Below are 12118 nucleotides of genomic sequence, written 5' to 3'. Positions count from 1 at the left end.
TCCGTGCTCCCCAACCCCAGCTCTGTGGTACCAGGCATTCGGCCTGTTAAATTTATTAAACCACGTAAGTCACTCAGCAGATGTCACAGAAAATTTCTGAATGCAAGTGTATTTCACAGAAAGTGAGATTAAATTTGCCCATGTGACAAGTGTACAAATTACAAGCTGGTGAATAAAGAAAAAAAAAAAGCAGGTACACAGGACAGTAGTTCAAAAACCGAAAAAATAAAAAAATAAAACACTGACTCCCCTGAAAATATTGGTCATACTGAGGCATACAGGGACACACAAAAGCAGAAAAAGCTGACAGGACTGGCATCAGTCATGTCAACTTTTCATCTTTGTCCCAGCAACTGCTGAAGTGAAAAAGACAGCTTAATTACACAGAACAAAAAAAAAAAAAAAGCAAAGAGGCGTGCATTACATACCTGTACGTTAAGTTAAATCCGCTCATATTATACACAGCGTCACTGTAAAAATGAACAAAGGCACTCCCGGAATGAGTGACAATTTCCGGCAGTTTTGTAGAGCTTCCCTTTGACAAGAGGAGGCCACTGAAAAATGAGCGGGAAAAGAATGGTAAGCACCTGCATTCACAAAGACAGCGCTGTACAGATGCATGCTACAGTGGAAAAACAACTGGTGTTATCTTGTCTGATGCTTAAAATAAAAGAAAGAAAACATACCTGCAAAAAAAAAAAAATTGTCTCCCATCAAGAATAATTTATAATAAATTAGACAGTCTCGTTAAAACAGTCCAGTAATCAAGTAACACTCATACCTCCTAAAAAAAAAATGACCTTCACCAAAATGTTTTATAGCTGAAAAATAAAGAAGTAGATTGAAAAGCTATGCTTCTAGCACACAAAAAAAAGTCAGGTGAACATGCAAACAGTTAGGAGCAATACTTGATTCACACTGATAATTTCATGGTCCCAAATTTGCTCTGAATGACAGCCAACATTCAATTATGACTGACGTTATACCCTCTTGATGTCTTTTAAGCAAGCTGTGAATGCAGCATAGTAGTGAGCTAAAGGTACACTGCAAAAATGCTGCTGCCCCAGCCATACCAATGTAACGGCAACACTATTTTTCAGTGCGGATAAGATACAGAAACTTGTCTCTGAATGCTAAAGATCATGAGTACAACAATAATAGAGCAAAATGGCAATGCAAGTGATAAAACCGTGTTTCCGTCATATCATTTGCTATATAACAACATGCATTTCTGCAAAGCACTTAAAAAGAGCATGACGACAAAAACCATTCCAAAGTATGACATGTCAGAATAACAACCACGGCAATTTTGATGCAAACTTCGAACAATTAAGCAGGGCAATAAGGAAAACATAACCCTGCCACTTTCTCGCACTCTGCCAAGGACAACACAGGGTCTAGTTTATGTGATCAGTGGCCACCAAAGAAAAGCTACCACCAATAGACACGACTTGCAATTGCACTGGTGCCTCTCATTCAATTGCCAACATGAAGTCAACACAATGGTTACTCTTCTTTTGGCACCTCACCAATTCCATCACTACTGATGTTGTATCCTGAAAAGGACATCACCCTTTGGGGACAGAATATTGTTGAGCGAGTTTGACATCCAAGAAGACTAGCCGTTTTAAATAAAACGAGGACACATGCTTTCATCATGGTCTTCTTAAAGAATTACTTTTCCCAGCCTTGTGTGAACAAAGTCAGCAAAGGCTTATGGTAGTGAGAAATGCCTTTTAGCCAATGCTGGAATGCAGTTTGTTCTCCACAGCAGCCTATGTGACAGCCTAGTACCGCAAGCAAACACTGCAAAACGACCACAGAAAGACTAGATGCACTTTGATTTTAGGTTACATTCAAAGGGTTTGTAAGGCAGTCCTAAACTACTTTGGAAAAGTTTTTTTTACGTGTGTGAATCCAAACTTGGAAATGATTTAAATAGCTACCAAAGTAGAAATATATGGCTGCCCTAGGTCATGCTTTCCAAACTAACCTCCTCATGAAATAATAAACTAGCAACAAAATGTTGAAAGCACTGCATTTTCTAGATTCTAAGCACCCTATTTCATCCCACCAAGTCACAAGTTTCAAAAAAGTTGAAATTTAAGGCAGTGTTGCCCTGATTATTCCTTCCACTTTAAGTATCATGGGTTAAAAAAGAAGGATGTACTTTGATTTAAAAAAAAAAACGGTATTTCTCAGCCCCTGGACCAGGCATAAAATCTTCATTGTCACTCGGGTGGATTTTTTGGCCCGCATTTTTTTTTTTTTTTACACTCAGCACACACTTATTGGCACCTTAGTGTTATCTATGAATTGGTTACCTATCAGTTCTAATTTCTACTGGTATTCAATCGCTGTCTTAAAACTTGCTCACATGCAGCACTCACATGGTGTAGCGATCAGCCCCTAATAATGAAACTTTGCTGTCGTAAACACCAATGCATGAATGATTTACTGTTTAAGCTTGATATACTACATTCACACGTGCACACAAACGTTCTCGCCCTGTTCTTTTTCATTGGTAATTGACACCTGAGAGAAACTAAAGACTACATTGACGTTAGCCCCCAAAAGCAAAAAGCAGCTTCAATGCTACATCTGAGATTGTGAAAACCTAGGTACGTCTGGGTACATTCCAAGAGGCATAGCAACTTCCAAGAACACACCAAAAGCGAGAGAGCTCGATTTAGTTTGATACAGTGCAGAGCACACAGTCTGCAGACTTTTTTTCTTTTTGCATCCTCATTTGTAACCCCGAAACAGACAACACTGATGTCGCTAGACAGCTTAACTTGGATATTGGGATTTCGAATGAGATTCACTGTGGCCAAAGGTGTGATGCACGCAGAGAATTCATATGGCTGCACATTTTCAATGTGTAGCATGCGGTTATAGCAGACACGCTAACCCTCCTAACACAGCGGTGACCGGTCATAACTGACCCCTAAATTCAAGATTGTAAGCATAATTTATAATATTAGAATCGGCAAGCACTTTCTGGCAAGTTATTGGCGAATACCAAAAAATCTACTAAGCAGAAAAGTATGCATGAGTCTTGCAACTGTCTTCATTGCTGCAACCTTCCCTGGATGTTTACTGGATGTTTAAATTAAAAAAAAAAGAAAAAAAAGAAAGACAGGAAACTCAAAGTAAATAGGAAAAGAAACTTTACAATGCTTGTCCCATAAGGCAAGGTTATAAAATTATGTTGCAAGCAGAATGCCACCTTAAACAGCGGAGCCAATTAAGCTTGAGTTCCATTTGTGCCTGGCATCGCTCAAAACTCAACGCAGCAAAGCAAAGAGGAAAAAAGTGCTAGGCCAAGAAGTGCGAGGGAAAGAGGCGACGATGCAGGGAGCCGACGGGCAGGTGTGGGGAGCACGCACCTCGTGAGAAAAAAAAACATATAAACGCTTCCCGCGGTCGGAATCGAACCTGGGTCCCTCGCGTTATGAAACCGCGTCTATCCGATTGTGCTATCATCGCATTCAGGACACTCAGCATTTCCTTTGGGTTCGTAGCCCCAGTATTGGCAGCTTTGGATTTTGGCCGAGTTGAAGTGGACGGACGTTCGGGTGGGGAAACGCGCACCGGGGATTGGCTGCACCTAGTGATGATGTAAGCTCTGACAAGCAGTTGCTCTCTCAGTTGAGAGAGACTGCGTGCATTAGGCGACATCAGTGTCTGATCTACCAATAAGATGGGAAGACCTATGAAAAGCCAAGTTAGGCTAGCAAAGGCACCAGCTCCGCTGTTTCCTCAGTCTTCGCATCTCAATTGCAAAGGTGGTCGAATTTTTTTAAGACAAGCTGCTTTCTAGTGGGTGAAATTACAGTTTGCATTGCATGCCAAAGGTCATGCAATGCAACAAAAAAAAAACTGCCTAACAATGGGTGCACGTGTGGCATTCAGACGACTTCATTCAGTAGCATTCAAAGCCATGCAATGCCATTCAATTCATTCAATGGCATTCAGGCACATGAGTGTTACACACCCACTGTTACCACAAAAGGAAAAAACAAGAACCTGCAACAGCCAAGCCAGGCCTTCCTCCCAGAAAAACCCTTTTTGCTGGGCAAAGATGTACAGTGTGCAACACCCTTGTCTATAACACTGAGTTCAACTTGAACTGGTTACCTCTCAAAACTGCGGACTCAAACTTGTCACAAAAAACATTGCGGTCAAAATATACCGTCAAGACTTCAAAATGACACAATAGTTTCCTTCAAATGGTTTTCGGCCGTGGCAAGGTAAGGCTTTAAGTATGAAACGTGTGTTATAGACAAGGGTGTTGCCCTCTGTACTTCCCTAGTACATCAGAAATAACATTAATTAAAAAATTTACATTGTTATTCATTTGTTTGGCAAACACACAAGACTTGGAGCGTAGTTTTACTACAGTTTATTTCTAGGTTGCAGAAGAATTAAAGTGCATAAACTCCTGTTCAAATGAATTCAGACCCACAATTTTGCTTTCTTGCAACAGACACAAAACAAAACAAAAAAAAAAGTCTGCTAAGATGCACTTCTAGTAAGACGGACAAGTTTCTTGAATAGTGTTTGCTACAAAACCAAAATGAACGTGTGCAACTAACAAAAATTTGCACGGACGCCAGTGAACAGTATGCAGCTGTGCAAGCAAGTATTGCTGGCACTGCTTGCATGGCAAGGCCATGGCACAACCATAAAAACATTGCAAGACAGTTTTGTGACGCACTGAAGTGTGTAATATGACCACACCCACATTGACAGAAAAAAATAGTACACTGATGCAAAAGCTCACAAACAGGCACCACCTCTTAAGACAGCATCCCTTAACACTCAAAGAGCAAAACCACACACTGCATGAATGTGCTTATTCTTGCCCATTAACCCCAAGGAGCATTGTAACGGCCTATATCAGGAAGAGTGAGGGATGTCACTTGCCTGTACGCTGCCACCATGGGAGCAAACATGGAGTCGCCGTCATACACATACAGATGGTCCCAGCCACACTCAGTCTCAAAATGCGTAAACTCGAACCTAATGGTGGCATTGCGGATGCCACTTTCAATGAGCCACGTACACTTCATATCCTTGCTGTAGTTGCCTATCCCATTGGTTATAACACCATTTGGCTCTGTCAATCTGAAAAACCAAACAAGAATGCGAACACAGCATTCAGTGGACAGCGACAAACAAAGGCACTATTGCTCCTGAAGCCTGCCGAGACACTGAAGCAAGTTGATGACCATTAAGGTTGACTCTCTTAAAGGAGCCATGAAGACAAAATACAAGTTGGGTTTATTAGAAAGACTGCTTAGTGCCGATAACAATGATACCAATATCATCGCAATCTTCGAACAAATAACGGAGATATTAAAGAAAACGTTTGAAGCAGTCGCGACCCCCTAGCCAATTTCCCGCAACTTTTCTATGACGTCACGGAACCTTGTTTGTGCGATTGGCGGCCGCCTAAGAGACTTGTCGCGACGACACATGACTGGACGTCTGTTATGGGACCTCTAGTTACATTTGACCGTATCACTTGAATGCTAACGTGCAGTTAACGCACTGAAAATTATGTTTTATTGTTGGCCCGTATGACGTCATCCTTGCTCATAACACGTCACTGTGGCGCAAAATTTGAAAGTTTTTAAATATTTCTTGCGTTTTTTTCGTTAAAAAAACAACTTTTGTGGCTGTAATTGAGCTGAGTGAGATACTGAATCCTAGTTCTTTCAAATTAAACGAAGTTGCATTTTCTCTTCGTGGCTCCTTTAAGGGTATATATAGTATAGGCAATGTTTTTATTCGGGCACAATGCAACTTTTTGAAACTTTAGTTCGCGGCATGGCAGAACAACTTTCGCATATACTTCGGCAATAAAGCCATGCTCTGTGACAGGATTTTCATTTTGCAGTGGCCCAACTGCTCCAGACAAATGCTACTGCTGAGAGTGAGTGGCCACACAGTTTCAAGGGGGCATGCAGTGAGCAAGTGACATCACACGTTGGGAGATATCACTCACATTGGTGGCTGGGGAGCAAACGAGCCTCAGCTTGAATTTTGAGATTGATAAAGCAGCTAATAACACACTGTTTGTGCTGGGAAAGACATTAAATACCCACATCTCACACATTTTTAGCGTATTTAACATTTCAATTCTCTCCCTCTCTTCCTGGCTGCCCAAGATACAGTTTGCTACCCTCTACCAGCAAAATAAAAAAAGAAAAGTGGACGCCTACGGCGCCTTGTCTGCTCCCTTGTGCCGCTCATCATCCCTTCTGTTGTGCAAGCTTTGCTTTTCATAAACCAGCCACAACATTCCTCCGTTGGTTGGTGGACTCCAGATATGGCCAATCCTTGCTGGTCAATTTTTAAGATCCCTTAAATGGCGTTCTTTATTCTTATTTGGGACAGTGCACAAGATAGGCGTCAAGTTTATCAACGCAAATAAAAACTACAGCGTAAACAGATTTCTTCTTCTCCTTAACTAAGGCATTACACTAGACCGAATAATGAGTGCAAATTCTACACTGAGTATTTTTTCAATACAGCTTTGATTTCAGGAGCATGGAAGCAAAAATGTCAGTAAAGAGAAATCCATGGCCAAAGCTTTGCTATCGTAAACACGCCTGAGCTTTTAAAAAGTCAATGCAGCATTACATTGCTCCACAAAATGAATCTGCAAAAGTGACAATTTAGCTTTTCCTGTGCGTTAACAGACAATTGTTGGGTAGCGTTTGCTAGCATACTGGCTTTTGTATCCTGCTCACAAAATCCAAATTTTCAGCAACCAAGGACCACAGCAATAAGTGCTAAAAAACAAAATATTTAAAGCATTCGAAAAAGACCTGAGCATGGAACAGTATTCCGGTAGCTCAAAACTGGGCCATCGTTTTCTTAGCATTCATTAACCCACAATTTCAAGGAATACATTTGCGCACACATTTAGGGGGTTCAAAGTTGCAAAAATCCGCCGGGTGGCGAGACGTGCGGCAATCAAATAAGCAACGACTGTTTACAAACGAAAACACTACCGAATCCGATAACACAATGCAATCGGCGGCCACATCCGTGAGCGTGAGATCCATTCGTGGGCTGCCGAGTCCTTTTCGCTCATCCAATGCAAGCCTTTTTCGCAAAGCGATGCACTCCGTCTGATCGTCGAACACGGGTGCAACAGATATAAACAGGGCGACAGCCGTTTGCAGCATCGCGTGCTGCATCCGACTGCCACCTGTTACATCTCGCTCGACTACCGTAATGCACTGACGCTGCCACCGTACACAAAGGCCGGACCTGAACACAAGCCGCTCAATGCCGATACGAAATTTGCGATCGCAATCTGAACGTTGCGGGAAGCACGGTATGTCACCGCACGCGTCCGAGGCGACGGATGCTTCGGTGCTGCTCAGTTTATTTCGGTTACTTTCCAGCTTTCCGTGCCCTGTTCAGCTCCGAGCAGCATCCCCGCCCAGCACATTTCTGGCCCCGACTTGAGTTAGCTAGGCCAATGCCACGCCAGCGAGGATGGAAAAGCACAGCTAGGGATACATCAAGAAAACGGCATCAGAAAGGAGGGCATCGACCAAGACCACCGCGAAGGCATGGCGCACGGGACGACGCTCCGCACGGCACCAGGCGGTCCTCCAACTGCGGTTCACCGACTGACAGCGGCACTGTGCAAATGAACAGGCAGAAATATCGTTTTACCTCACTCGACCACCACACCGTTGACACCCAGGTCCCTGCCAGCCAGGGTAACATAAACAACGTCCGTCCCCCGTGCAGTTCCCGTGCCAACACTCCGCATCACCGCATAACGTCCTCTGAGCGTCGGAAAGCTGCCATGCGCACAGTAAGAGCACGAACAGAATCATCAGCCAGCATCGCGGGTCAAATAGATGAAGCCGTTTTCTTCTAGACTTTTTTCTAACCATACAAAAGCAGATAACAAATTCCATCATCGGAGTGCCATGTCCTCGGATATTTGAGCGGACGTTGGAAAGCACCGCCAGGTTCGCTGTTCTCATCTGCATCACTAGGCGTAGTTTACAGAGTAAAAATTTCGGTTAAGAAAAAACTTTAGGTTGTTTTTTGTCCCGCATCTAGGCACATGAACAATTTTACAGTTTGTTGGCCTTGAACTAGACCTACAACTCAAAAAGAGCGGGACAGCTTTTTAGAAGGGCGCCATTTTTAAATGTCACAGCTGATCGCCAAACTGAGCCAGAAACCGCAGTTGCAGGATATTCTCTAGAAGCCCAGTGGCGGGCACAAAGGGATATTCGCGAGCGTTATTATAATACCCAACGACCCTTCTCTTTTCACGCGCGCTCATCATGCTAGGGTGAGCGGGAATCAGCAATTCTAAAGAACATATCTCACAGCTGTTTAGAACACCGATTTTCTCGCGAATTGTTCGCTCATTGCTTGAAGTACTTGCTGCTGGGCTAGCTGGTTTATCTTACACACACACACACACACACACACACACACACACACACACACACACACACACACACACACACACACACACACACACACACACACACACACAACGTATGTATGTATGCGTGTATGTATGTGTGTGTGTGTATGTGTGTGTACGCGTTGGAGGCCAGACAGACCACATAAATCAGTACGTATACGCGGTAGCTAAAAAAACGCTTACTAAAGCTTTTTTTGTTTTTAATTTGCTGCCCTGAACGTAATTACTGCGTGCGCCACGACTTCGGAAGCATACAAATCCACCTCCGCCGGTTCAGGATTCGTCTTCATGGCTCAACAAAATGAGACTACGATAGAGGCGGCACGGCCAGAGGCGCCAGGCCCACGAGGCGAAGTGATTACGACAACGATTATAACAAAGATTATGTATGACCCAGGCAGGAATTTTTATGACCCAGGCCCCATATATATATATATATATATATATATATATATATATATATATATATATATATATATATATATATATATATATATATATATATATATATATATATATATATATATATATATCTATATATATATATATATATATAAGGTTAGTAGAGACAGAGACACACGAGAAGGACATTGAAAATAAAAATAAACGTTTACTGACGTTTCAGGGAGAGGACTCCCTTTCTTCATATATACTCTGAAGAAAGGGAGTCCTCTCCCTGAAACGTCAGTAAACTTTTATTTTTATTTTCAATGTCCTTCTCGTGTGTCTCTGTCTCTACTAACCTTATTTTTTCGCGCTCTGTGTGAGTTTTTGATTCCAGACTATATATATATATATATATATATATATCAGAGTGTAGTCAGAGTGGCGCTGGCTACCACCCTCAAGTGTGAGATACACTTCTAGTAAATATAAATAGCCCAGAAAGTGAAGGAGAACACAGTCGCCCAGATAGCCGAATTGGTAAGGCATTCGACATGTAATCGAAAGGCGTGGGTTCGGTCCCCACTCTGGGCGCGTGTTTTTCTTTCTTTCTTTCTTCTGTATATTGAAAAAAAAAAATGTTTACTTCATTAACCGTAGTAAAAAAGAAAAGAGCCTAACCACACCCCTATGCCTCCTTTGGCATTGTAGACTGCTGAACTATCTTTCTGTATTTCCTCAACGAGCCCTTCATTTTCCTTACTATATTATTCTGCGAAAGCCTAGCGAGGGTCTCGGTTCAGGCAGCCTTGATGCCCAGGTAGCATAAGAGGGCTTCCCGCCAGTTACCCGCTCATGACAGGCTGTAGACGTTGGAGTCACGCCCCGGGGGTTGCAAAGAAGGTTCCCTTCTCCCCGTGTAGTCAGAGTGGCGCTGGCTACCACCCTCAAGTGTGAGATACACTTCTAGTAAATATAAATAGCCCAGAAAGTGAAGGAGAACACAGTCGCCCAGATAGCCGAATTGGTAAGGCATTCGACATGTAATCGAAAGGCGTGGGTTCGGTCCCCACTCTGGGCGCGTGTTTTTCTTTCTTTCTTTCTTCTGTATATTGAAAAAAAAAATGTTTACTTCATTAACCGTAGTAAAAAAGAAAAGAGCCTAACCACACCCCTATGCCTCCTTTGGCATTGTAGACTGCTGAACTATCTTTCTGTATTTCCTCAACGAGCCCTTCATTTTCCTTACTATATTATTCTGCGAAAGCCTAGCGAGGGTCTCGGTTCAGGCAGCCTTGATGCCCAGGTAGCATAAGAGGGCTTCCCGCCAGTTACCCGCTCATGACAGGCTGTAGACGTTGGAGTCACGCCCCGGGGGTTGCAAAGAAGGTTCCCTTCTCCCCGTGTAGTCAGAGTGGCGCTGGCTACCACCCTCAAGTGTGAGATACACTTCTAGTAAATATAAATAGCCCAGAAAGTGAAGGAGAACACAGTCGCCCAGATAGCCGAATTGGTAAGGCATTCGACATGTAATCGAAAGGCGTGGGTTCGGTCCCCACTCTGGGCGCGTGTTTTTCTTTCTTTCTTTCTTCTGTATATTGAAAAAAAAATGTTTACTTCATTAACCGTAGTAAAAAAGAAAAGAGCCTAACCACACCCCTATGCCTCCTTTGGCATTGTAGACTGCTGAACTATCTTTCTGTATTTCCTCAACGAGCCCTTCATTTTCCTTACTATATTATTCTGCGAAAGCCTAGCGAGGGTCTCGGTTCAGGCAGCCTTGATGCCCAGGTAGCATAAGAGGGCTTCCCGCCAGTTACCCGCTCATGACAGGCTGTAGACGTTGGAGTCACGCCCCGGGGGTTGCAAAGAAGGTTCCCTTCTCCCCGTGTAGTCAGAGTGGCGCTGGCTACCACCCTCAAGTGTGAGATACACTTCTAGTAAATATAAATAGCCCAGAAAGTGAAGGAGAACACAGTCGCCCAGATAGCCGAATTGGTAAGGCATTCGACATGTAATCGAAAGGCGTGGGTTCGGTCCCCACTCTGGGCGCGTGTTTTTCTTTCTTTCTTTCTTCTGTATATTGAAAAAAAAAAATGTTTACTTCATTAACCGTAGTAAAAAAGAAAAGAGCCTAACCACACCCCTATGCCTCCTTTGGCATTGTAGACTGCTGAACTATCTTTCTGTATTTCCTCAACGAGCCCTTCATTTTCCTTACTATATTATTCTGCGAAAGCCTAGCGAGGGTCTCGGTTCAGGCAGCCTTGATGCCCAGGTAGCATAAGAGGGCTTCCCGCCAGTTACCCGCTCATGACAGGCTGTAGACGTTGGAGTCACGCCCCGGGGGTTGCAAAGAAGGTTCCCTTCTCCCCGTGTAGTCAGAGTGGCGCTGGCTACCACCCTCAAGTGTGAGATACACTTCTAGTAAATATAAATAGCCCAGAAAGTGAAGGAGAACACAGTCGCCCAGATAGCCGAATTGGTAAGGCATTCGACATGTAATCGAAAGGCGTGGGTTCGGTCCCCACTCTGGGCGCGTGTTTTTCTTTCTTTCTTTCTTCTGTATATTGAAAAAAAAAATGTTTACTTCATTAACCGTAGTAAAAAAGAAAAGAGCCTAACCACACCCCTATGCCTCCTTTGGCATTGTAGACTGCTGAACTATCTTTCTATATATATATATATATATATATATATATATATATATATATATATATATATATATATATATATATATATATATATGGTTAGGAAATGAGGGGCTCGTTAGGAAATACAGAAAGAAATGCGGGCAGTCTACAACACCAAAGAAGGCATATATATATATATATATATATATATATATATATATATATATATATATATATATCTGGGCGACTGTGTTCTTCACTTTCTGGGGTATATTACCCCATATATTACCCCATACCCAGAAAGTGAAGGAGAACACAGTCGCCCAGATAGCCGAATTGGTAAGGTATTCGAGATCTAATCGAAAGGCGTGGGTTCGGTCCCCACTCTGGGCGCGTGTTTTTCTTTCTTTCTTTCTCACGTAATTAATAAAAAATAATGTAATGTCATTAACGGTAAAAAAACAGTCTAACCATTCCCCTATGGCTCCTTTGGCGACAATATATATATACAGTGTGTTGCGACGATAACTGGAACACTTTAAAAAATTTTCCTGAGCGATCCGCCGCTCTGTTCACGCTCAAACTTCACACAAAGGTCGCATTTTGTGGTCTATTTTGTTTG

The 12118-nt window shown here is 42.8% G+C and overlaps 2 protein-coding genes across 2 annotated transcripts in view; both read right to left on the bottom strand.

The window, feature by feature from the left end:
* Nucleotides 1-7996, bottom strand: part of Dsd (attractin-like protein dsd) — a 69242-nt gene extending 61246 nt beyond the window's left edge. The window contains exons 1-3 of the mRNA XM_077688084.1: nucleotides 7702-7996; nucleotides 4930-5130; nucleotides 429-554 (exon numbers count right to left, since the gene is read on the bottom strand). Coding sequence (XP_077544210.1) covers nucleotides 429-554; nucleotides 4930-5130; nucleotides 7702-7955 — 581 coding nt within the window. The 5' untranslated portion in view covers nucleotides 7956-7996. The remainder of the gene's footprint in view (nucleotides 1-428; nucleotides 555-4929; nucleotides 5131-7701) is intronic.
* LOC144156213 (pseudouridylate synthase TRUB1-like) overlaps nucleotides 1-12118 on the bottom strand; it is a 356387-nt gene that overhangs the window by 101082 nt on the left and 243187 nt on the right. The window lies entirely within an intron of this gene.

This window comes from Haemaphysalis longicornis, unplaced genomic scaffold (genome assembly GCF_048455015.1).
Source record: "Haemaphysalis longicornis isolate Haplotype H1 unplaced genomic scaffold, Haemaphysalis longicornis Haplotype H1 scaffold_1, whole genome shotgun sequence".
Classification (NCBI taxonomy): Eukaryota; Metazoa; Arthropoda; class Arachnida; order Ixodida; family Ixodidae; genus Haemaphysalis; species Haemaphysalis longicornis.
This window is presented reverse-complemented; position numbering and strand designations above follow the sequence as displayed.